General features: G+C 44.2%; 1 protein-coding gene across 1 annotated transcript in view; it reads right to left on the reverse strand.

Annotated features, from left to right (window-relative positions):
- Nucleotides 1-26,229, reverse strand: part of LOC147898048 (pyruvate kinase isozyme A, chloroplastic-like) — a 115,989-nt gene that overhangs the window by 83,806 nt on the left and 5,954 nt on the right. The window contains exon 2 of the mRNA XM_087378988.1: nt 19,668-19,758. Within this exon, the coding sequence (XP_087235114.1) occupies nt 19,668-19,758 (91 nt within the window). The remainder of the gene's footprint in view (nt 1-19,667; nt 19,759-26,229) is intronic.

The following is a 26,229-nucleotide window of genomic DNA, read 5'->3' on the forward strand; positions in this document are numbered from 1 at the left end:
AAATTGGGGCTTTTGTGTTGGGAGAGCAATTTTGCAGGTTTCAATTCACACTACCTTTCTATAAGTGTTTTGAAGCACTTTTGGCAGGTTTTGGGAGAGATTGGATGCTCTGGCAGATTTCTGACAGAGACATTAGGGAGATTTGAGTTGCATTTTTTAGCCGGTATTTGGCTGTATTTTTTGGGAATTGCGCACTCCATTCCCAGCAAGGGAATTCAGATTTGCATTTGCTGTATTTTCTTTCTCAGACATGGCCCAACAAAATCAGAATGATTTCCAGTTTAGTGGTCTCTCACAAGAGGATAAGCTGGATGGTACCAACTTACTCCCTCTGGAGTTTTATGGTACGCAATATTCTGATTTCCCGTAATTTGTGGGACTATGTAAATGGGGATGAGATCCGGCCAGCAAATGTGGCACCTAATACCCCTCCCCAGCAAGGAGGAGGCAGAGGTCGTGCACAGAGTACAACTGCAGCACAAGTTATTGGTGCAGTTATACCTACCACTCCAGAGTGCGGTTGTTTTGCAGATCAGGGGTTTCAGGAGTGCTGGGATGTGTCAGTTGGTATCAGAGCCAACTCCTGAGGTAGAAACTTCTGATGCGAGAATTTTTGACGGATTTCTCTTCCAGGTATGCCCTAAATTTCGAAATTTCTTGCTGCGTTTTCGCTGGCTACCTCGGATAGAAGGGGTGGAGAGATATCTGGAAAAGAAAGAAGAATAGGAGAGAGAGAAAATCGAGATTTCTGAAGGCCTCTGAGAGAAGTTTAGAGGGAGGAGAAATAGAGCAGAAAAGTAGGAGAGATGGGCAGGAAAAAGGCAGCAAGGGAGGCGGGGATGCAGTGCTCAGGAAGGTACGGAGTAGGCGGGGCAAGTAGAGGCTTGACAGCCTGCGCAACAGGCTGTCAACAGCCTGCGCAACAGGCTGCGAACAGCCTGCGCATAGGGCTGCGTGCAGCCTGCGCAGGGGGGTGCTTTTTCTCCAAAGCTGGAGGGGCTTGGCCTTTTTTGGAAGCTCAGCTTCCAAATAAGGCTGCCCTGCACCCTATATAGGTGAGGGCAGGGTGCTAGTCTACCCACAAGCAGCCTAGATCTTCGAGCCTTCACCTCGAATCCTGCGCCAGCCAGTCAGCCTCGTCCGTACCCTGCCTGCGCCAGCATCGCCCTGCCTCGTGCAGTCTTATGCATCCGCCCCCTGCTTGCGTCAGCCTGCGCAGCCATCGAAGGCCCTGCAGCAGCCCGTACAGCCTGTACGGACTACTTTCGCCAGCCCCTGCACCTGCTGCTGCTTCAAAATTCGATTGCGCCTGTACCTGCAGCACTGTACGGATGCCGTACAGTTACGTCAGCACTGTACGGCCTCCGTCAGCCTTTGTACGGCCTGCGTCAGCAGCCGTACAGCCACGTCAGCGACCGTACGGCCTGCGTCAGCAGACCGTACAGCTACTACAGCAGCACGCACATCCGGGTTGCGGGTTCGGGGAGGCCTCGGGATTCGTGGGCTTCCGATTCGCCAGATTTCAGCATCTCTTTCCGTCAGCATTTTTCGGGACGGTTTTCTTCTGCTCCATCCTCCTCTGTACTTTGTTGCAGTCAGTTATTTCTCTCAGTTTGTATTCAAATCAGATTTCAGCCATGTCTGATGCTCAAAATCCCGAGTTCACCATGGGAGAGCAGGACTTGGATTACACTCCTGTGGGAGAGGACGATCAGGGTCTCTATGACGACCTGATAACTAAAAAAGCCTTCAGTGAATTTACGACTGCTCTTGATGGCAAATTCGAGCAGGTCAATGCTAATCAATCGGGGTTGACACAGCAACTCCAGGGGATACAAGCAACTCTCACTCTTCTGGCTAGCACTGTACACGCACTCACGCATGTGGATGCCATGGCTTCAGTGCTAGGCCCGAATATAACTCCAGATCCTTTTCCGAGTGACCAAAAGTCAAGAACAAAGGAGGTAGTTGACACTTGGTTGCACAAGTGGCAAGTACACTTCCAATTCCACCCCTATCCAGATGAGAAAAAGATTCAGCTTGCAGCAGGGTTTATGTCAGGTAAAGCCTTGCTATGGTTGAAAGAACTCCAGCCTAAGCCTGATACTTGGACAGATTTTGAGGGCATCTTCAGGAAGGAGTTCCTGAAGAAGGAGGATGACTACGATATCGTTGGCAAGCTCAAGGCCCTCGATATGTCAAAATTGAACTTGACCTTTGAAGTTTATCTTCAAAGATTTAGGGATCTGCAAACCAGGGCCACTAAAATGGATCCAGTAACCTTGTTAGGTTTCTTCGTGGATGGTTTGCCAGACTCCTACAAGTTGCAGATAAAGAACAACAAGTGCACAACGTTGCAGGAGGCCATGACATATGCGCGCATATATGATGATACCATGGCCGGTACCAAGGCAACCACAGTTACCGATACCAGTGGAAAGAACAAACGCAAGTTCTTTCAGCATACGACTGGTATTGCGGAGACGAAGTCTACGGACAACGCCTCCAGGAAAAGCTTAACTCCAGCAAAGAATGGTAAGGCCCGTTTCCTTCGCACTCTCAGGCTCAAGAAAGAAGGCCGATGTTTCTATTGCGAGGAGCGGGGCCACACAAAGAATGAGTGTCCTAAGCGGAAGAACCAAAAGTTGGTGCTAGGACCGAAGCTCCAGGCGGGTCCACGTACCGCAGCCAAGGGAGCAAACCAAGTCACGATGACAGGTATTTCAGTAAATGTCATTACCTGCCCCCTTTCGTGTAATTGTACTTTCAATACTTCGTTGTTTGGTTCCCATGATCTTTTCCGAGTTTATGGAGAAGTTAGGGACCAACAGGTTCACATTCTCTTTGATCCGGGCAGCTCTCACAATTTTGTTAATTACAAATTTGTGCAGAAGATGGGGCTGTCCACAGTACCTAGCGACCACACCTATGAGGTGCAGCTTCCAGCTGGGAAGCAGTTTTGGGATCGCAAGGTTGAAGCGCTTCCTATCCGGATTCAGGCCTACACGGGAGCTCTCAAACGTTATGTTATGCATCTAGAGCATGTAGACTTGTTGATCGGAATAGAGTGGTTTAAAACCCACAATATTCAGATCGGATGGATGGAGCATACGCTTTCTTTTGTAGATAAGGACACCCAATTTTGTATTCAGTGTGATAAAATTCCCCCTTCTCAGGGGCCTATTGTATCTGCGATGCAGCTTCGGAATATATTAAACAATTCTCATTATGATGTCTATCAGTGTGTTTTGATTCCACTTTCTTCATTTGTTGTTTCAGTAATTAACAAGAATGAATTAAGTGTATTTGAACACCGAGAATTGAGAATGTTGTTAGATAATTTTAAAGACGTATTCCCAGCTCAACTACCGGAACGTTTACCTCCAGAACGGGCAGTAGATCATCGCATAGACTTAGTCCCAGGGGCTCAACCTATCAGTGTACCACCTTATAGGATGAGCCAGGTAGAGGAGGATGAGTTAGCTATCCAGCTTCAGGATTACCTGAATATGGGCTATATCCGCCCAAGTAAATCACCTTGGGGTGCACCTGTCGTCTTAAGAAAGAAGAAAGATTCTTCCTAGAGAATGTGTATAGATTATAAACGATTAAATAAAGTCACAATTAAGAACCGCTATCCTTTACCTCGTTCCGATGATTTGATAGACCGTTTGGCCGGAGCGAAGTATTTCACTAAGATTGATTTGCGTACGGGTTATCATCAAATCCGTATCTATGCTAAACACATAGATAGGACCGCATTCCGGACTAGGTATGGTCATTACGAGTTCCTCGTATTACCTTTTGGTTTGACCAATGCTCCTGGTACTTTTCAGCAGATGATGAACGATTTGTTCAGGGATTTTCTGGGCAAATTTGTTGTAGTGTTCTTAGATGATATCTTGGTATATAGTAAAACGCTTGAGGATCACATAGGACACCTCCGAGTTGTCTTAGTTGTTCTAAGACAGCATAAGCTTTATGCCAAGATGAGTAAATGTGACTTCTTTATGAAAGAGATCATTTACTTAAGACACAAGATTTCTTCTGAAGGTATTAGCATTGATCTGGATCGTATCCAGAAGGTTTTAGAATGGCCTATCCCTCAGACTGTGAAACAACTTCGTTCTTTCCTAAGATTTACGGTATTTCTTCGGAAGTCAGTGCGTGATTATTCACATATCACGGCAGGTCTACCCAACCGATCTCTTGGAATGATGCAATGAACAAGGCTTTTGAAACCTTGAAGTTTTCTATCAAGGAAGCACCCGTTCTTGCATTACCCGATCCTACCCGGCCTTATGTTTTGGAGGCCGATGCGAGTGATTATGCGATTGGGGCAGCTCTATTCCAAGAGGGCAGACCTGTAGCTTTTGAGAGTAAGAAGCTAGACGACACTCAATATCGTTGGCCCACACTCGAAAAGAAACTTTATGCTGTAGTGTATGCTCTTAAGGTTTGGAGACACTACTTGTATGGTTCAAAGTTCCTTGTATTGACTGATCACCAGTCAATTAAGTATGTGTGTGATGGCTCAGAATTGAGAGGAAGGAAAGCTAGATGGGCAGAGCTAATGCAGGATTTTGATTTCGAAATACGTTATCGTAAGGGTTCGTTGAATAGTGTGGCGGATGCCTTAAGTCGAGTTAAGTTTGTAAATGCTTTGTCATTTACGGAAATATCCTCAGACCTATTTCAATCCTTGAGAGGGCTATACGCAACTGATAGTCATTTCAGTTCTTATTGGCAGAGAGTCCAGGATGGGAGCTCCATGGTTGACCAGGACTCAGGGATTGTGCCACCTAGGATACAGGCGGCGGGAGGTCAGTGGATGATTAGGAACGGCTTGCTGTTCCGGAATGAAAAGATTTGTGTGCCTGATGTTCTGGACCTTAAATCCAAGATTCTCTGGGAGTGTCATTGATGCTCCTAGTGCGGGACATCCAGGTATACATAGGACTCTGTCTCTTGTAAAGCATACCTTTTATTGGCCTAAGATGCGTGCATTTATTGAGAACTATGTAGTAGGTTGCCGAGTTTGTCAGGTTACTAAGGCTGAACGCCTTAGAAGCGCGGGCTTTACAGCCTTTACAGATTCCAGGTAATAAATGGGACAGTATTTCCATGGATTTTATTACTGGTTTACCTCGAACGCGCAAGGGTCATGACTCTATTTGGGTCATAGTCGACCGTTTGACAAAAATGGCTAGATTCTTACCTACAAGAACAACTATTTCAGCTGTTCAGTTGGCTCACGAGTTTGTGGACCACTTGTTCAAGCTGTATGGTTTGCCATCTGACATAGTCAGTGACAGGGACTCAAAGTTTACAAGTAACTTCTGGACACTTGTATTTGAGAAGTTGGAAACTACTCTAAGCATGAGTTCCTCGGATCATCAAAATCCGATGGCAGTACAGAAAAGGTCAACCAGTTGGTTGAAGACATGCTTCGGGCATATGTATCTAAGAGACAGTCTTCATGGGAAGATTATCTACCCATGATTGAATTTGCTTACAACAGTGCAAAGCATTCTAGTACAGGTTACAGTCCTTTTATGCTTATGTACGGGTTTCAACCTAAGTCACCAGTTATGGTAGGATTAAAAGGGATTCAAAATGATGATGCTAAGAACTTCTTGCTAGATATGCAGGAAATGTTGCAGTTTGCCAAGGAGTCTATTAGAAGTGCCCAAGATCGGGACAGATTTTATGCTAATAGACATCGTTCACCCAGAGAGTTCTCTGAAGGAACGATGGTATATTTGCGAATTCCTAAGGAATCCAAGAGCCTAAGTACTGGTTTGGTTCCGAAATTATCCCCCAGATACTGTGGCCCATTCAAGGTCATTAAAAGAATTGGACCAGTTGCATATCGACTAGAATTGCCTCCTGATGTTAAAGTACATCCAGTCTTTCATGTCAGTAGACTGAAAGAAGTATTGGGTGTAGATGATCAACTTGTTTCTCCTCATGAGATTATAGAAGTTACAGATTTGACTTTTATTCCTCACGAACCTGAATCTATTCTTGAATTTCGTGAAAGACAGATTCGAAATCGTACTATCATGGAATACAAGATTAAGTGGAAGGATCGTGTTGAGGAGGATGCAACATGGGAGACATTACAAATCCTCCAAAGAACATTTCCAGATTTCTTAGCGAACTCAGGAGTGAGTTCTTAGAGGAGGGGGAGTATGTCATGTGCACGGATTGGTATCTGACGTGTACTAGGTACACAGAACTAGCTCAGGTTAGCCTGGGGAGGCTTAGAGCTACGCAAGCTTGATTCTCGGGTTGAGTGGCAAGGGTACGAACTATTTATAGGTCTTCGCTATTTTTGGCGCCGGGGCCCGAGTCTATAAAAGAGGCCCAGGGGGTTCAGTTCTCAGTGTACAGTTGGGAGCAAGTCTCGTTCCCAGGTGCTAGGTCTGATCCTGGATTGAGTCGCGGACGCGCGCCTACATCTTAGCGTAGCCCAAGGCCCAGTGGCAGATCCAAGGCTTCACAGCGCCACCTGGTGGTATGGGACACCAGGCTGGTTTGGATCTGATTGGGAGTTCGTGCCAGTAGCTCAGCTCGTGGCTCGGAGGGGACATCTTCTGATTCGGGATCACATCCCGTAGATGTCATGGTTGGGTGGTGAGCAGCCTGCTCAGATCTGATGTTGTGTGTGGTTGTTTTGCAGATCAAGGGTTTCAGGAGTGCTGGGATGTGTCATTGGGTGCTTCATCGTGCGGCATATACTCTGAGCGCCGAGCGGGTGAAGCCACCCGGACTTTTACAGCCCTTGGAAATACCACTAAGTAAGTGGGAGAGCATTTCCATGGATTTTATTGTAGGGCTACCTGTAACACAAGGAGGATATAATTCTATCCTTGTGGTGGTTGATCGTCTAACCAAGATGGCTCACTTCATTCCGACTAGAGAGTCTGTTAGTGCCCCGCAAGACATAAAGCACATCATTCATCTTGAATTGATATACGTGCTTTTTCCAATCAATGGCTGGATTCTTTCTAGAATGCCACGCCATACCCAGAGCTATATCCGCATGGTACTGACACATCCCAGCACTCCTGAAACCCCTGATCTGCAAAACAACCACACACAACATCAGATCTGAGCAGGCTGCTCACCACCCAACCATGACATCTACGGGATGTGATCCCGAATCAGAAGATGTCCCCTCCGAGCCGCGAGCTGAGCTACTGGCACGAACTCCCAATCAGATCCAAACCAGCCTGGTGTCCCATACCACCAGGTGGCGCTGTGAAGCCCTGGATCTGCCACTGGGCCTTGGGCTACGCTAAGATACAGGCGCGCGTCCGCGACTCAATCCAGGATCAGACCTAGTACCTGGGAACGAGACTTGCTCCCAACTGCACACTGAGAACTGAACCCCCTGGGCCTCTTTTATAGACTCGGGCCCCGGCGCCAAAAATAGCGAAGACCTATAAATAGTTCGTACCCTTGCCACTCAACCCGAGAATCAAGCCTGCCTAGCTCTAAGCCTCCCCAGGCTAACCTGAGCTAGTTCTGTGTACCTAGTACACGTCAGATACCAATCCGTGCACATGACAATTTCAGACTCTCAGTTGGCTGCTCCGGATAGTACAGCCACTTGTAATGATGACTCTTATGCTTTTGTGACATGCAGTTATGATTCTTCCAAGGATGCATCAGCTTTCAGTGTCAATGAGACACAAAATACATGGTATTTTGATAGCGGTGCCTCAAAGCATATCACTTCCAGGAAGTGTCTTTTCACATCTCTGCATCCATCACCCGTTGGTAAAAAGGTCACATGTGCCAACAACTCCTCCTATTCAGTTCGTGGTACAGGAGAAGTTGAACTTACAGCCATTGATGGCTCAATATTCAAAATTTCTGATGTCTTGTATGTGCCTGGTATCACAAAAAATCTACTTTCAGTGTCCACTCTTAACAGAGCTGGATTTCAGGTCATTTTTGAAGATGACAAGTGTGCAGTCCATGACAGAGAGCATGACTATGCCTTGAGATTGTCTGGCACTTTGTTACGTGGTCTTTTTCAGCTTGACATGTATGAGAAAAGACCAGCACATGCTCTTGCAGTTTCTACTCCCACTGCTGCTATGCAGAATGCGGAGTTATGGCATGCCAGATATGGACACATGCATTATGGCAGCTTGATGACGCTTCAAAAACATGCTATGGTTGATGCCTTGCCTCCTCTTGAAACACCTCCTCCACATGCCTGTGAAGGGTGCATTCTTGGTAAAATGCATAGATTTCCTTTCAAGAAGGATGGATCAGTAAGAGCTGTTCGAAAATTACAGCTTATCCATAGTGATGTCTATGGTCCCATAAGGACTCCATCATTGGGTTGTCATCTTTACTTTGTCACTTTTATAGATGACTACTCCAACTACACTTGGGTTTATGGGCTGAAATGCAAATCAGAAGTGTTTATGGTTTTCAAACACTTTGCAGCCATGGTTGAGAATGAATCAGGACTCAAGATACAGACATTATGCACAGATAGAGGAGGGGAGCATTTGTCTGCAGATTTTGATGCTTTTTTGAAAGACAAGGGCACTGCACATCAGCTTACAGTGAGGCTAACCCCTCAGCAAAATGGCAAAGCTAAGAGGAAAAATAGTACTCTTATGGAGATGGATAGATGCATGCTAAAAAGCAAAAAATTGCCTCACAAATTTTGGCTTGAAGGTCTCATGTGTGCCAATTATGTTTTGAATCGGGCACCCACAAAAGCTTTGAAGACCAAGACTGCCTATGAAGTTTGGCAAGGGAGAAAGCCTTCTGTGGATCATTTTCGCGTTTTTGGATGCCTTGCATATGCTCATGTGCCCGTTGAGTTTCGGCATAAGTTGTCTGATAAGGCAATCAAATGCATTTTTGTTGGGTACAGTGCAGAGAGCAAGGGCTACTGTCTCTACAATCCTGTCACACGCAAGATTATTGTCAGTAGAGATGTTATATTTTCAGAAAATTCAGCTCACACTCAAGCTGAATTTGATTTGCCTACTTCTTCCGATGATGTCTTTGAGGGATTACTACCCATTGCCTTGGGTTCCCCTACTGATATATCTGATGCAAATCAAAATTTTCAGATACCTCCACACGCACCGATTCAGCCACAGGATGTCTTACCACCTCCACAAGCAGTGGAAGAGGTTGTTCAGCAAGAAATTGCAGATATACATGCAGCAAAAACAGTCCCAAATTGGCTGTTACAAACTCTCACGGAGAGTAAAATTGATGCTCCATTACCTGGCAAAACTTGGAGTGCAGTAAGGCATGGGGGGGAGCTCTTTCAGTTGAATCAGCTTATGCAGGTACTCTTCTTGATGAGGAGGAGCCTGAGACATTTGAAGAGGCACAGGATAATGTGCAGTGGATGAATGCCATGCACGATGAGTTGCAGTCCATTCAAAAAAATCAAACATGGAAAGTTGTCGATATGCCACCAGGTAAACATGCCATAGGTACACGGTGGGTTTTCAAAGTTAAAAGAAAGCCAGATGCGACCATTGATCGGTACAAGGCAATGTAACTATATATAAATTTGCAGGAAATCATGGCAAAGTCTGTGGCTCCCAAGGTCATTAACAAGGAAATCACGGCACAATCTGTGGCTCCCAAGGTCAATCATGTGTGGGCAAAAGCTATTTTTTTCTTATGGAAAGTGTTGCAACACTGGATTCCCATTAGAGGGAGGCTATCTACGGTTGTAAAAGGATATGCTCAGAAAAAGGGCATAGACTATGAGGAGACTTTTGCTCCTACATCTAGAATGACAACCATCCGGTCAGTTATAGCCATGGCTGCAAATTTTCAATGGAATGTTCATCAGTTGGACATTAAAACAGCCTTCCTTAATGAAGACTTGTTGGAAGAGGTTTATGTCAAACAACCTCCAGGCTTTGAAATTTCAGGACATGCACTTCAGGTATGCAAGCTGAATAAAGCTTTGTATGGGCTGACACAAGCCCCACGTGCATGGTATGCTAAAATTCATGCCTTTCTGACCAGCAAGGGGCTGCACAATAGTCCAACTGAGAGCACCCTCTACATCAAGAAGGATGGGGGGGATATTTTAGTCATCATTCTTTATGTAGATGACTTACTGCTCACAGGGTCAAATGAAGATAATATAAAGCTGAATTGCAAACCACTTTTGACATGTCAAATTAAGGGCTGCTACACTTTTATTTGGGGATCCAGTTCACTCAAGAGAAAAGTGGCATCGTTATGTCTCAATCCAAGTATGTGTAGAAACTCTTGGACAGATTCAACATGCAGGATTGTAGCCCATAGCTACTCCCATGGAGCCGGGGCTGAAGCTTACAATGCATGATGCAGGTGAATCAATTGATGTCACACTCTACAGTCAGGCTGTTGGATGCCTCATTTATCTCTGCAATACACGACCTGATATTCAGTTTGCAGTTTCTCAGGTGAGCAGATATATGCACAGCCCAAAGACTATGCATTGGCAGGCTGTAAAACGCATCTTCCGTTATTTGCAAGGTACCAAGTCTTTTGGCTTGATGTTTCCCAGGGGGGGTGACTTGCAGATGCATGCCTACAGTGACTCAGATTGGGTTGGAGACTATGACACTAGGCAGTCCACAAGTGGCAATTGTTTCTTTTTGGGCAAAGCTTGTATTTCTTGGTTGAGCAAGAAACAATCTACAGTGGCTACCTCTTCATGTGAAGCTGAGTACAGGGCAGCTTTCACAGCGACAGTTGAATGTGTTTGGCTGCGTCGTTTAATTGCTGATCTTCATCTTTCATTGGAGGTTCCTTCTCCAATTCTCACTGATAGTCAGAGTGCTATTGCAGTGGCAAAGAATCATGTGTTTCATGCTCGCACGAAGCACATTGTAGAGGTTTTTTCCCCTAACCACAGTTAGTTCACTAACTACGGTTAGTGAAGGATAAGGTTTTGTCACTTAGACAAAACCTATCACTCTCTTCAGTTGTAACACACTCTTCTATTTGCAACTATCGTTTTCAGCTCTCACTCTCCTGCTCTCTCACTCTGCTCTCTCTCTCCCTCTACAACTCACAATTCCTTGCTCAACTACCAAAAGGGTTACCTCTAGAACGAGCAGTAGACCATCGCATAGATTGAGTATCTGGGGCTCAACCTATTAGTATTCCACCTTATAGGATGAGCCAACTTAAGAAGGATGAGTTAGCTTCACAACTACAAGATTATCTGAATATGGGCTATATTCGCCCAAGTAAATCACCTTGGGGAGCACCTGTCCTCTTAACAAAGAAGAAAGATGGTTCATGGAGAATGTGTATAGATTATAAACAATTGAATACAGTGACAATTAAGAATCGATACCCTCTTCCTCGTTCTAATGATTTGATAGACCGTTTGGCCAGAGCGAAGTATTTCACTAAGATTGGTTTGCGTATGGGTTATCACCAAATCCGTATCTATGCTAAACACATAGATAGAACCGCATTCTGAACTAGCTATGGCCACTGCGAGTTTCTCGTATTACCTTTTGGTTTGACCAATGCTCCTGCTACCTTCCAGCAAATGATGAGCAATTTGTTCCGAGATTTTTTGGGCAAATTCGTTGTCGTGTTCTTAGATGACATCTTGGTATATAGCCGAACGCTAGAGGATCACATTGGACACCTCCGGATTGTCTTGGTTATATGGACACCTCCGGATTGTCTTGGTTATACTAAGACAGCATAAGCTCCATGCCAAGATGAGTAAATGTGACTTCTTTATGAAGGAGATCATTTACTTAGGACACAAGATTTCTTCTGAAGGTATTAGCATTGATCTAGATCGTAACCAGAAGGTTTTGGAATGGCCCATCCCTCAAAGAGTGAAACAACTTTGTCCTTTCCTAGTATTCACGATTTTTCTACGGAGGTTTGTTCGTGATTATTCGAACATCATGCACCCCTGACCAACATATTGAAAGGCCGTGGACGCAGGTCTACGCAGCCGATCTCTTGGAATGATGCATTGAACAAGGCTTTTAAAACCTCGAAGTTAACTATCAAGAAAGCACCCGTTCTTGCATTACCCGATCCTACCCGACCTTATGTTTGAGAGGCCGACGCAAGTGATTTTGTGATCGGGGCAGCTTTATTCCAAGAAGGCAGACCTATGCTTTTGAGAGTAAGAAGCTAGACGACACCCAATATCGTTGGCCCACACTAGAAAAAGAACTCTATGCAGTTGTGTATGCTCTAAAGGTTTGGAGACACTACTTGTATGGTTCGAAGTTTCTTGTATTGACAGATCATCAGTCAATCAAGTAGGCGGATACCTTAAGTCGAGTCAAGTTTGTAAATGCTATGTCATTTACGGAAATATCCTCAGACCTATTTCAATCCTTGAGGGGGCTTTGCGCAACTGATAGTCATTTTAGTTCTTATTGGCAGAATGTCCAAGATGGGAGCTCCATGGTTGGCCAAGACTCGGGGATTGTGCCACCTACGGTACAGGCGGCGAGAGGTTAGTGGATGATTAGGAACGGCTTGCTGTTCCGAAATGGAAAGATATGTGTGCCAGATGTTATCGGATCTTCGATCCAAGATTCTTTAGGAGTGTCATGATGCTCCTAGTGCTGGACATCCAGGTATACATTGGACTCAGTCTCTTGTGAAACATACCCTTTATTGGCCTAAGATGCGTGCATTTATTGAAAACTATGTGGTAGGTTGCCGGGTTTGTCAGGTTACTAAGGCAAAACGTCTTAGAAGTGCGGGTTTATTACAGCCATTGCAAATCCTGAGTAATAAATGGGAAAATATATCCATGAATTTTATTACCGGGTTGCCTAGAACGCGCAAGGGTCATGACTCCATTTGGGTCATCGTAAACCGTCTAACAAAAATGGCTAGATTCTTACCTACTAGAACAACCAACTCAACTGTTCAGATGGCTCACGAGTTTATGGACCACTTGTTTAAGCTGTATGGTTTGCCTTCTGACATAGTCAGCAATAGGGACTCAGTTTACAAGTAACTTCTGGACACTTGTTTTTGAGAAGTTGGAAACTACTCTAATTATGAGTTCCTCAAATCATGCACAATATGATGGCAGTATAGAGAAGGTCAACCAATTGGTTGAAGATATGCTTTGGGCATATGTTTGTCTTCATGGGAAGATTATCGTAATCTTCCCATGATAGAATTTTCTTATAACAATGCAAAGCATTCGAGTACTGGTTATAGTCCTTTTATGCTTATGTACGGGTTTCAACCTAAGTCGCCAATTATGCTTGGGTTAAAGGGAATTCAAAATGATGCCGCAAAGACATTATTGCAAGACATGCAAGAAGTGTTGCAGTTTGCCAAAGAGTCTATTAGAAGTGCCCAAGATCGGGACAAATCTTATGCTAATAGACATTGTTCACCCAGCGAGTTCTCTAAAGGAACGATGGTATATTTGCGTATTCCCAAGGAATCCAAGAGCCTAAGTACTGGTTTGGTTCTGAAATTATCCCCCAGATACTGTGGTCCGTTCAAGGTTGTTAAAAGAATTGGACCAGTTGCATATAAACTAGAATTGCCTCCTGATGTTAAAGTACATCCAGTGTTTCATGTCAGCAAACTAAAAGAGTTACTAGGTGCGGATGATCAACTTGTTTCTCAAAAAATAATAGAAGTTACAAATTCGACTTTTATTCCACACAAACCTGAGAGTATTCTTGAATTTCGTGAAAGACAGATTCGTAATAAATTTATCACAGAATACAAGATCAAGTGGAAGGATCGTGTTAAGGAGGATGCAACATGAGAGACATTAGAGAACCTCCAGAGGACATTCCCTGGTTTTTTAGCAAACTCAGGAGTGAGTTCTTGGAGGAGGGGAAGTATGTCATGTGCACGGATTGGTATCTGACGTGTACTAGAGTACACAAGACTACCTCAGGTAGCCTGGGGAGGCTTAGGTTAGGCAGGCTTGATTCTCAGGTTGAGTGGCAAGGGTACGAACCAGTTATAGGTCTTCGCTATTTTTGGCGCATGGGGCTCGAGTCTATATAAGGGGCCCAGATGTTCAGTTCTCAGAGAGCCAATGGGAGCAATTCTCGTTCCCAGGTGCTAGGTCTGATCCTGGATTGAGTCGCGGACACGCGCCTGCATCATAGCGTAGCCCAAGGCCCAACGGCAGATCCCAAGCTTCACAGCACCACCTGGTGGTATGGGACACCAGGCTGGTTAGGATCTGGTTGGGAGTTCGTGCCAATAGCTCAGCTCGTGGCTCGGAGGGGACATCTCTTGATTCGGAATCGCATCCCGTAGATGTCATGGTTGGTTGGTGAGCAGCCTGCTCAGATTCCTCAAGTTTGGTGTGTTCTTGTGTTTGCTTGCAGATCAAAGGTTTTAGGAGTGCTGGGGATGTGTCACAACTCCCCTAGCAAAGCGTCAAAAAAGCAATCTTAAAATTTTCAAGAAATTGAAATTTATTCTGATCTGCCTCACTTATTTCTTGACGGGCGCCAGCGTCCCATCACTGGCTATGCACCAGCCAGGGCGACATGACATACGGAGGATTCCGCTCCACTCCAATCCTTTTCTATTCATTGTTACATCCAGATGTATTTGATTATGTATAATCAAACTTAGGATTCAACACAGGTGATGATGCTCGTTTCAGTAGCTCCACCCTTACTGTGATTTGTATCAGGTTTTCTTTCAGTCTCATAGACCCATTGGTCTTCCGAAGACTCTAATAAAATTTCATTCTTTCTTTCTTTCTTTCTCTTTTACAAAAACCATGTAAGCTGAAACTACAGACTTTATTTCTTTTCCAACAGAACTATTTAATACAAAAGGAATAGTTTCCCCTTTATTTCTAGCAATGACACGATTTACTTTGCCCCTATGTACAAACTCCAACACTCTCTCAGGAAGAGTCAACTTCACTGCCTTGCGATGGAACTAAGGCATACCCAAGACTACATCACGGTGTTTCAGTGAAAAAATGAAGAAGTCTTCCTGATCCACATAATTCTGTACATGAAGACGGAGCTTCCCTATCAAGGGAGTGACTGGCACAAGGTTCCCACAAAACATCTGATCAACATTTAGAGCCCTGCCCAACTCCTCCATCTTTATTCCCAGCCTCAAGGCTAAATCCTCTTATATAAAGTTATATGTAGCCCCTAGATCCTCTGACTTTGCCCCATGATAGCAGCAGGTCTCGTTCCTCTAGGTTTGAAACATGACCCAGTATATCAGAAATTCCTCCCGCCATTGGCTTATGCGGTCCTTGTGGCTTCTCTGCCTCTTTTCCCTTCGGAGTTGAAGGCTTTTTTGGGCACTGGGCAGCCACATGCCCCTCTTTGCCGCATCTGAAGCATTTACCCTCTTTTCTATATGTTCAGGGGTAAATTGTGGTCTTCCCTTATAGGGCCTTTGTACCTAGTTTCCCCTCGGCTTCTGAGGCTGAAATCCCCTCTTCCGAGCCTTGGGAAACTCTCTCTTGTTTCAAACTTGGGGGCGCTGGCTTTTTATCCCCCAGTATCCCTGCCTGTAGTGAAGGCACACTAGTAGGATCCTGCATGTATACAAGACTAGCCACATAGGCTGAATGCATAAGATCTGAAATTTCTTTGATATCCTTAGTGTTCACTTGGGCATGTATCTTTGGAGTGAGTCATGCCTGATACTTCCTGAGTTGAGTCTTGTTAGAGATTTTCTTGAAAGGTGAAACCTGCAAGTAGGAGTCCCTTGTAAGACTCAACTGTATCTTGTGCTTCCTGGTATGTGCCTTGTAGGCCTAGTTATAGTCAGTTAGGACTAATGGTACAGTTAGTACATGTACCACCTAGGTCAGTTAGGACACTAAGTCCAGTTAGGACAGTTAGCCCTAGGGTTTTGTTATGTTGGCTCCCCCTTGAGCCTCCACACTTAAACTTACAGCATTTTCAATACAGCAGCTCGTTTTTTGCCTTCTATCACTCTTTTTCTGAGTTTCCATAGGGTTCCACCCTCTAGCCATTGGCAGCCTCCCCGAGCTTTTGTACTCATCTTTGGAGCTGTTTTGGTAGTCTTTGGAGCTGTACAGAAGCTTTTCGTCACACGTGTGGGCATTGAATGCTGTTTCGTACAGTTCTGTCACCAAAAATCACTTCTTTCAGGCTGCTGCTGCATTTTCGACTGCCACAAGTGATCTGTCGTCATTTGAGCATTTTCGGTGCATTTGAGCCTACACGTGTGGTATACAGCCTCTCGTACATCCTGCACGGACTGCTGTCAGTGTTCTCCAGCATTGGCTATGTCTACCATCTTCAGTATGTTCTTTTGTTACCATCTTCAGCACGGTCTCTCTCTTTGCCATCTTCAGCATGGCCATGGATCTTCAATATCCATCATAGTCACATCCAATGACAGGATGTCGGAAGCTAGTGCATGGGGTGGACTTCACACTAGTGAAGTTACGAGTCGATTGACTACCTTACCGGATCACCCTGCACCTGGTATTAAATTACCAACATGCCATATGAGACTGATGACGCTTCGCACATCCACAAGGGTTCTCAATACCCCACCATTCCTCCCTGACACCTTCAACAGCCTTGGGGGTGAGCCTTGGTGTGTTGGGCTATGATGCTCGAGAGGGGATTTTGTCCAAAAATCTGTACTACCATTGTAGTGAGGCTAAGCATCATTGAATACATAAAAAATGCAACTAGGTTTACCCAGTTGGGGGGAGCAGCCTCATTCTCACCCAGTCGGATGCCGGTATACTTGTCTCTATCTCTTTTATTTTTCCCGTTGTTATGTGGTGTGAATTCATTTAAAATTGTGGTATTTTTTTTTATGGAATGTATAAAAGTTCTAAAATTCTAATTTTATTAAGTTATTTGACTCGAAATCATGTTTCTATGTAAGCACGACTCTGACATCAACCATACACCATCCATGCTAACTCGGTAAAGTCTGGAGGTTGTTCTACATAAATCTCTTCCTTCACATCACCATTAAGAAAGGCGGATTTGACATCCATCTAGTAAATCGGCCATTGCTCATGAGCAGCAACTGCTAAGGCTGTCCAAAGAGTGGCCATCTTGGCAATAGGAGATTATCCACAGTACCATCGAATGAGTACTTGGTCTTGTAGACCCACTTGACACCAATTATCAAACAACGCTTAGGTGTGGAACCACTCCAGGTCCCATTTCTTTCGATGGATTCTAACTCCACTTGTTCCAGTGCTCCTGAGAGAGCGCTTCCTGGATGATCGAGTGTTCTTTGTCTTTGAGAATGCGGGACATCAAGGAGTGGTTGAACTGTAGTGGGCCTGATTCCAGAACCTTCTCCTTATTCCGGTGAGAGCTACATGGACCGTGCTCTTCTCGAAGCCATGAAGAAGGAATATATGTTACGCCTGAGCCATGGAGAGTTTCATTCAACCATCACGGTACTTTCTAAGAGCCTGACCCTAAACTTTCCCCTGCTGCCTAAGGAGGTAGGGAATCATCTAGATCACCATCGGTGACTCTCTATGTAAGTATCTAGAACAGCTAGTGGTACCTAAGGAGGCTCAAGAATAGGATCGTCACCACTATAATCATCATCAAATGGCTCTGTAATAAGGAGTGGCTCTGCTTCAATCATGGGAGATGGAATCTCTTCATCAAAGACAGCATCCATGCTAAGGACAATCTCCCGCCTCAAAGAGTCATACAACCTGTTCACCTATCGACTGAGAGTTTGTAACCCACATATATCATCTGAGTGGACTTAACATCTGTCTTCCCCCTCTATTTCTTAGGAATGTCCAACAGAGGATGCCAAAGAATCAAGAATGTCAATATGGACAAAGGCAGGAGTAATGGCTGCAAAGAAAGAACCAGTACCCTTATTGGCTGTCTGTAGAGGGCACCTCGTCCTTTCTAGCCACAGTGATTGCACGAACACTCCGCCATCAGTGCTTCCTTCCCTACATCTGTCCTCGTATCAAGGGTCCATCGTCCTTGATTCTTTCCCTAAAGCGGAGCTGCCAAGGCTTCTGAGCCACCGCCGTGGGAGGAACTCTGAAATCTCTCCTCTTGCTCAGTACCAATTCTTCCAAAGTCAATGTGTTCATCTTGCCACTAGTAATTAATGACAAATAGAGTACTGAGAAAGTGAGAGAGCAGTGGAACGGCCATATCCTCACAGGAAATCTCCTTCCCCGCCTAAAGAATCTCCTGTTGAAGCTCTTGGAGCTTGTTGATATGCTCCCGCATTGATGAAGACTTTGCAGGATCCAACACCCGCATCTGAACTTCGAGAGAAACCCTCTTCATAGGGGAAGTCCTATTATACAAGGATGCCAGGTGATCCCAAATGCTTTTTGGCTACCATCATATGCTTTACATGATTTGTAATTTGAGGAGTACAGTTTAGAAAGATGAAAGAATGTACCCTTGCATTGACTCTATCCCAGAGCTGAGCCAAATTCTCGCTCCTGATGATCGAGGATCCCTAAGTTTTTTGCAAGGGGGTCTGGCCTTTTGACACCCACCAAAATGAGGTCTGCTAAGTCATATGATTGCAAAACAGACTCCATCATAACATAACAAACCCATCTCAGACAAGGTAGCCATTTTGAACAGAAGAGGAAATAGAACTGAAGTAGAAGATTGGAGGGAAGGATAAGAGAAAGAGATATGAAGGAGAAAGAGAGGAGAGGGCTGTTAGCAAGAGACAAGAAAGAAAACTTGCAGCAAACACTACCTGCAAGCTCCTACAGTCTGGCCCTTACAAACACCACCTCTCAGATCTAAAAACACCTTTCAAAGTAATCACCCCTTTGCTGTACTCCCAAACCGTACCTCATTCTCCTTCTCTTTGAAACAGCTCCAAACAGCACCCAAAAATCCTTCACAGCTTGCTGGTTTAAGGCCCATCAACAGCACAGGTCTCTAGCCAGCCTTTGGCTCTGATACCATGTGAGAAGTGCAGTGGACTGAACAACAATGGAGAAAGAAAGAAAGAAAGTCTATTAACATCCACGGGAGACCAGCAGGTCTACGGGACAACGTGAAAACCAACTAGTACATCCGCTTAGGGAGGGAACAGGGCAGCTCCCAAGGAGTGCAAAGGAAGCTCCATTTTATTTAAAGATTGTTTAGTCGATCCACCCTTTCAGCTTGTTTGTATCTGGTTTCTCACAGTCTCATAGACCCATCAGTCTTCCAAAGACTTATAAACTCTCTCTCTCTCTCTCTCTCTCTCTCTCTCTCTCTCTCTCTCTCTCGTATGCTTCCGCACTCACAACTCTCACATATGGTTAGCACCACAAAAGAGAAGGACATTTTATACTTTCATACACAAAGTCAACTCCAGGGCTAAAACTAAAATACAAAAGCTGCAAGATTAATTGTAGTAGTGTTTTCTCAAAGTTCTACTACTTTAGAAGAACTTCGCGAATAGAAGCTTATGACTGAATCACCCTCTCGATAAACCCTAAATCAGGCCTACTAAAATCCAAGCCAATTGTAAATACCACTAAAAAAGCCATCTTACTAATGCACAGTAATGGGCCTTGACAAGTCTAGTATACAATCATTAAATGTCTAACATGCAAAAGAATGTGAAATCTAGAACATCCTTCGTTGTAATCAAATCACTCTACAAGCCACAAGTGGGTCTAGATTTAGGGCCAAGGGTTAACAAATGCTCACCCTCTGTGAAGCCATCATAGTTGACTTGGATAGTATGGTACGGTAGAGGCCCTTCAAAAGCACGGACTGTGAAAGTCCAAATCTCGCCATCCTATTGCAAAACAATAGTAAATGCTTACATTGAGGTTCAACAAAACTCAAAACCACCAAACAGCTTAAATACTATGCGCAAAATGGACATGCAACGTTTAAGTAAAAATCCAATGCAAAAACCTGATTGGATTAGTATGATTCAATGGTTGTTCTTGTGATACTTATTGTAGATTTTCTTATATATAACTTCTTAAGACTCGAATATATTCAATCTTGCAAATTTTAAAAAATATATATAGAGAAACCTAAAGACAAAGGAACGAAAGGAGTTTGTAAGCGACTTTAAACAAAATTATGAGTAAATGAATAATTTAAAAAATATAATGACTTAGTAAGCAAAGCTATGCTTATGTTCTCATCAGTATCCAAGCATAAACTACCATCTGGGTTTCAAAAGATTTTGGACTCTCTTGGGTGAACCCATTACTAAGCTTTGAAATCACTACCAAACAACCAAAACTTTGAAAGCAAAAAGGAGAAAATAAAGCAGCAGAAAATTGGAAGAAATGTGAAGAGAGAGAAAGAAAGAAAGAAAGAAAGTTTATTAAAGTCTTCAGAAGACCGATGGGTCTATGAGACTGTGAAAAACCTGATACAATGAGTTGTGGTAGTGGAGCTACTAAACGAGCATCCACACCAATACAGAATGCAAAAAAATGCAAAATGGCAGTACTAAGTCCAAAGTACAACATAGTCATATCTGGACTATATATATCAATCTCAGCATCATCGTCGGCATCATCATAACCATCATCATCATCAACAGCAGCAGCAGGACATCACGATGGATGAGGCTGTGGAAGTGGAGGCATGAGGTCAGCAATAGAACGATGTTGCCCCCTCAAGGGTGCAGTCCTGGTACGTCTCCTGGTCGTAGCTCTGCGTCTAACCAGGGCCACTGTGACCCCCGTTGGTCGGGCTCCGACCCTAAACAAGGAGGGGATGTCCCCAAGTATGATCTATGAGTCAACCCTCTGTCTGAGCTGTCGGGTCACAGGCTCGGGGTCACGGTCTTGTCGAGGTCTCGCCTCGTGGGGGTCTATGTGATCTGGTTGAAAGAACTTCGTGATAGAGCTCTGAGAGGTATCAGTCGAGAGAAAGAAAGAAATATATATTAACGTCTTCAAAAGCCCTCAAGGGACTTTGAGACAAAGCGCACACATCAAAAAGGGGTAAACACCAAACATCAGTTATAGACTGAGAGCCTCTTTGGAAGTGCATATACCACTCCCAAAGTTATTATAGATTAGCTACATTGTACTAGGTAAGATAATCAGCCTGTATTACATCAGTTTAAGACTAACAGTCCTTGGGTTTGGATTTAAAGTCTTCGGTAAGTGCTTTTCCATCTCTATAGACAGCACATTTTCCTTCTTTGCGAGCATCCTTCACTTTGTTCAGTTCTGTGGACTTCATCTTGAGCTCAATTGGGGTGAGCTCCTCTGATATCCATACCTTGGTACCTCTCAAATTATTTGTTTGCATAAGAATCTTGGTTCTTGCCTTCCTGTCATTGAGCACCACTTTAGCTTGTGTTCCAATAGGAGCCACAATGGTTATGTCCTTTAAGTCCCTACTCAATATGAGGGGTTGCTGCTTCGATATTATCATTTTTTCCTGCTCTTGTACCTCTCCATATACTTCACTCTTGTTGATTTTATTGTCCATTGTTGCTGAGATTTCCTCTTTGATCGATTTGACCTCATTGGTAACCATGTCTTGGACTTTGGTTACCAACTGTGGTGTAGGTGCTGCTTCCCTGTGTATAAATAGTGCTTCCTGTATGATGTCTTGCTTGCAATTGTTCTCCATCTCCTTCACTTTCTTCCCGAGAGCTGCAACCATAAGAGCTCCCTTACATCCTGCTGTAGAAAGTATATCTGCTCTTGTGGGTCTGAGCTAACCCTCCGCTTGTAATGCAATGTGTATGGGCTGGGTGTTGCTGTGATGTCGGAGTAGGAAGGTTTACTAATAGGGGTTGTAACAAAGTTCTTCACCTTTGGGAGCTCCATGGTGGCCTATGAATAGCTAGGGGCCATTTTGTTGTCTCTTACACCCCAGACTAAGCCCAGGGCTCAACTCAGCATGGGAGCTAAAGATAGGTTGTTCTTGTGCCTCTCTTAGGCTGATGACCTGCAAAAAAAGAACTGCCCCCTCCCGCGTGACCTAGACTTCAAAAATGGGCTGCTGTTGAGCCGCCGCCACCTGGTCCTGGGCACCACCCTTTGCTGGTGTGCCGCTGCTGTGCTGTGCTGCTGTTACTACAGCAGACGGGAGGAGCGGAAGAATATAGGCGGGAGGAGTGGGAAAAGAAACAGGGCCGGGAGAAGCTGGGCACTAGGTGGGGGCGCACATGGAGGAAGAGCGAGAGGGGAGGGCGGAGCAGACGGGGACAGAAGGGAGGAGCAGATGGAGAGAGAGAGAGAGAAGAAGAAGAAGAAGAAGAAGAAGAAGAAGAAGAATGTATTATTGTCCTCTGGGGGCCGAAATACCGACCCATGGGACCCATAAAAGTCACGATACAAGTGTCTCCTTCCTTTTATGGAAGGGGGGGAGAACAATTATTTTGAAATACATTGAGTAATACAACATTCACAATATTTAAGAACCTTGGCAATAGTTACCAAGAGTGGCTATATGGCTATGTGAGAGCAAGCTTGCTAGGGTGTCGTGTTCCTCTGTAAATTGTTAAAGTCCCTCTTTATGCAGGCATACCGTGTGCATGTAAGGAGGACATGTGCTTCTGTCTCTACTTGTTCTTGGTCACACAGCTTGCAAAATCTTTGTTCCCTTGAGACATCTCCCCAAACGCCTTTCTCTATCTCCAGAGTGTGATCGGGTGCGGATGAGTGCAATGCTTCTCCTTGCATTTGCAGGTATGGGCATAGTTATGTATTTTTGTGCATTTTCTTCCTCCTTGGAGTAGGTGTCCCAATAAATGGGATTGACATGCGTACAATAGTACTCATACTTATACCTAGATGAATCCAGGAACATTCCCAAACTCATCCTCTAAAAACACAACATAGTGCAGTTTCAATCTCATGAGAGTCACTCACAAGGTTGAAAACCATAAACTCCATCATGCATAGCAGGGACTAGCTACTATGACATCCCCACTGACGTCATCAGCGCCCAACAGTGGGTATAGACCATAGTATAAAAATATGCTCTCACACATACAAATCCACACACCCACACATACTTGAGCATCCATTTATACAAAGTCTTCGTACTGAGTTTCTGTCGGCACTCCGGAGGTGAAGGGCATTTTTGCTGATTGCCATTTTTGCTGCAATATTCCCGACAAAGCTTTATGAAATGCCTTCTCATCCATTTCCCCGGATGACATCTCCAGGTAGGATGTTACTCTCCATCTTTGGAACCATCTCTGAATGTCTTGCCACCAACTAGATGATAGCGTCTTGCTTTTGTTTGTCTTTTGAGGCCTTTTGAGAGAGAGAGAGAGAGAGAGAGAGAGAGAGATGATATGATATGATATACCTTTGTAAGACTAGAATCATACAAATTTAGATTTTTTGTTGTTCTAAAGACCAAAAATCTACATAGAAAATAAAAGAGAAAATCAAAGAGAAGAAAAAATAAACCCATGAAGTTCTTCATCTTCATGAATATAAAGTGCATGCATGAAGTAAGATAATTAGAGTCATTTCCCTTTATAATGCATTGATGCAGATCAAGAATATTAAAAAGAAAAGGATGGCAAGAGAAAGTAAGAAAATTCAATTGGAATTGCCCTGTACAGGAAGTTCAACTCACACAGAATTCTTCATATGTCTGCCATCTTGGACATACTTCACCAAATCCAGGTTCAATTTCTCCCCAGAAAAGTTGCATTCCGAAGGGAAATCAAACAAGTTGTATACAAGTTGATATGATATGATATGCTTGTAGCCCACTGTGAGACCCTTCAGGATATATGGGACTGGCGATCACTATCAACTAATAGTGCTCCCTTACAACCAATGAAAAATATATTACAAAGTGAGTCCTTGTTGGGCTGGCTTGTGTGCTAGACCCAGTACCTTGTTTCGATGTTCCAACACCTCTTTCAAGTAGCTTCCTAGGTTTTTGGTTAAATTTCCATCACAAAATTTAAATTGTAGAAGCAGAAGAGACAACTAATGTGCTGACACAAAGGAACAAAGATAAACCAATGTACATATAAGAAAACAAATGAAACACCAATGCCTACACAAGGAAACAATTGTTATCATTATCTTTTAATTGGTTCATTATTTATTTATTTATTTCAAATTTAAAATAGATTATTTGTTTATTATCATTATTTTTTAATTAGTTCATTTTTATTTGTTTATTCCAAATCAGATTTTCTTCTCCTGAAGCCGTGTCCTTAAAGTTATGTAAATGTCTTCTGCACATAAATGCCACATCAGACATGATGCACACATACATGTACCTTTGTAAGAAATATTTTGCACAGATCACATATGAAAAGTATTGTTTTGATTTAAGCTGCTACAAGGCACTTCCAAACAGCCAGAAGTCTCCTCCATGGAGCAATGTCAACAGTTCATTTGATCACATCAATGCTAATCATGGTATCAATCTCGCCTTCCACCTGCAGCCTGCCACTTCGACAAGCCTGAGGTCTAGATCACCCCTGAAGCTAGTCCTTTATTTGATCCTAGGTTCTTAAGTAGTTCATTGGGTACTGGGTGAACAATTGTTGGGCTGCTTTGCATACGGTACACAATAAGTAATTAATATACTCCTCATTGGTATTGTACTCATTCACCAACACTTGATAAAAGCTATGTATGCGGCTCAAGGGATCCTAATGCTCCATGGTGTATTTCTTGGTAGTCAAGCTTCTTGATCTCTGACTCGCGATTCTGGCCTCCTCGTTGGCAGACCGGGGTAAGAAATCTTCTCTTTGGCTCCTCTAGAGTCTTTTCCCAGTCATTCTTCACAGGGCTCCTGCGTCCTCAACATGCTCGCATCTTGAGCCAGTAAATAACCAGAAAACTCAGTAGGGACTTGTGGGGACACTCCATTTTTGGCCAGCTCCTCCTCCCTGGGTCTTCTCTTGCATTCTTTTGGGGCCTCTATAGTGCCTGCATCCATTACTCCTTACAAGATGTCCGACTCAATGCAGACTACATCCAATGGAATCGCCTTCAAGTTCAGGCTCCATGGTTGCTCAGCCGTGCTCCAAGAACGTTCTTGACACATTGAAAAGCTTACTGCAGTCTTTCTTTCATTTATAGACCATCTGCGAGGCATACCAACTTCACAATGGCTGACTAGTGATCAATGGTGCATTCTATTCTTCCCATTGCATAATGAGCGAACTGCAGAATTACTAATTCTACATTGGGCAAGAACCTCACAAAGGATTGGGTAATTCCGAGGACTTGTGTACGTCCTTCCTTGGAAGCACCATACGTGTCAATTCTGCAGGTCCCAACTTAGTGGTTGACTCTTCTTTCTTACTCACCACTGAGATGCACAATAATTTGCCGATGCCCATATAGTTACTTGGATGATCAATGCCTCTACTCGGGAGAGTGAGTTCATTCAAGAAATTACAGGGGGAATAGTTGTGGATGTGCATATGTTGCCAAGATCCTATGCACCATGATTCATTCTACCGCGTCAAGTGCCACTTGCTTAGTTGGTAGCAAATGCTTTGTGCCAAGGATTAAGTTACTCTCCCATAATGTTGTTCGGGCATTGTATTCGTAATTCACCTTCATGTATTGAAACAAGGGCACATTCCACTGTACCACTTACAAACACCTTCATGCTACTCAATGTTAGAGATTCACTGTTCCCACCTGTGAGCCCCCGTTTTGTGGGGACAAGGGGCAGTGAGAGTAAGGAGGGATGGGAAAGAGAGACTCAGCAAACAGCAGAGATTTTGGGGGGGGCTCCTTGCCTTCCTAGAAGCAAGGACTGGCTGCACAGGGCACCCTTTTATAGGGGCCTGTGGCAGGGCCAGTCGGCCCAACCAGGGCCACCGACCAGGGCCGACCCTGGTCGATTTTCCAGACTGATCTGGTCGGTCACCAGTCAGGGGACCGACCCTGCTGGTCGGCCATACCAGCAGGCCTGGGCAGTGCCTATAAAAGGCCCACACTTCCCTTCATTTTGCCATCCAGTGCAGGACAGAAAGCCTCAGTTTCAGGCTGTGCTGTGCACTCAGATTTGGCATCTTCTGACAGAGAGAGTTCCTTCAGTTTGTCTCAGCACTTGGCTGAGTTTTGTATAGCTCTCCTGGAGCCAGTTTTCTGCCCACCATCCGGTGGATGAATATATTCTCTCTCTGTCTAAGTTTTCTCTGAGTGAGTATTGTATCTGTGATCAATTATCTGAGTTGAGTGTTGCTAGAGCGGGAGAGATCTTGGCTGGAGGTTGGAGTGATTCTTTCCTTCTGTTTTTCTAATATGGTATCAAAGCTTCTCCCAGGAAGAATCATTGGAAT

Source organism: Dipteris shenzhenensis, chromosome 9 (genome assembly GCF_047967505.1).
Source record: "Dipteris shenzhenensis isolate YYH24624 ecotype China chromosome 9, Dip_SZ_1.0, whole genome shotgun sequence".
Lineage (NCBI taxonomy): Eukaryota > Viridiplantae > Streptophyta > Polypodiopsida > Gleicheniales > Dipteridaceae > Dipteris > Dipteris shenzhenensis.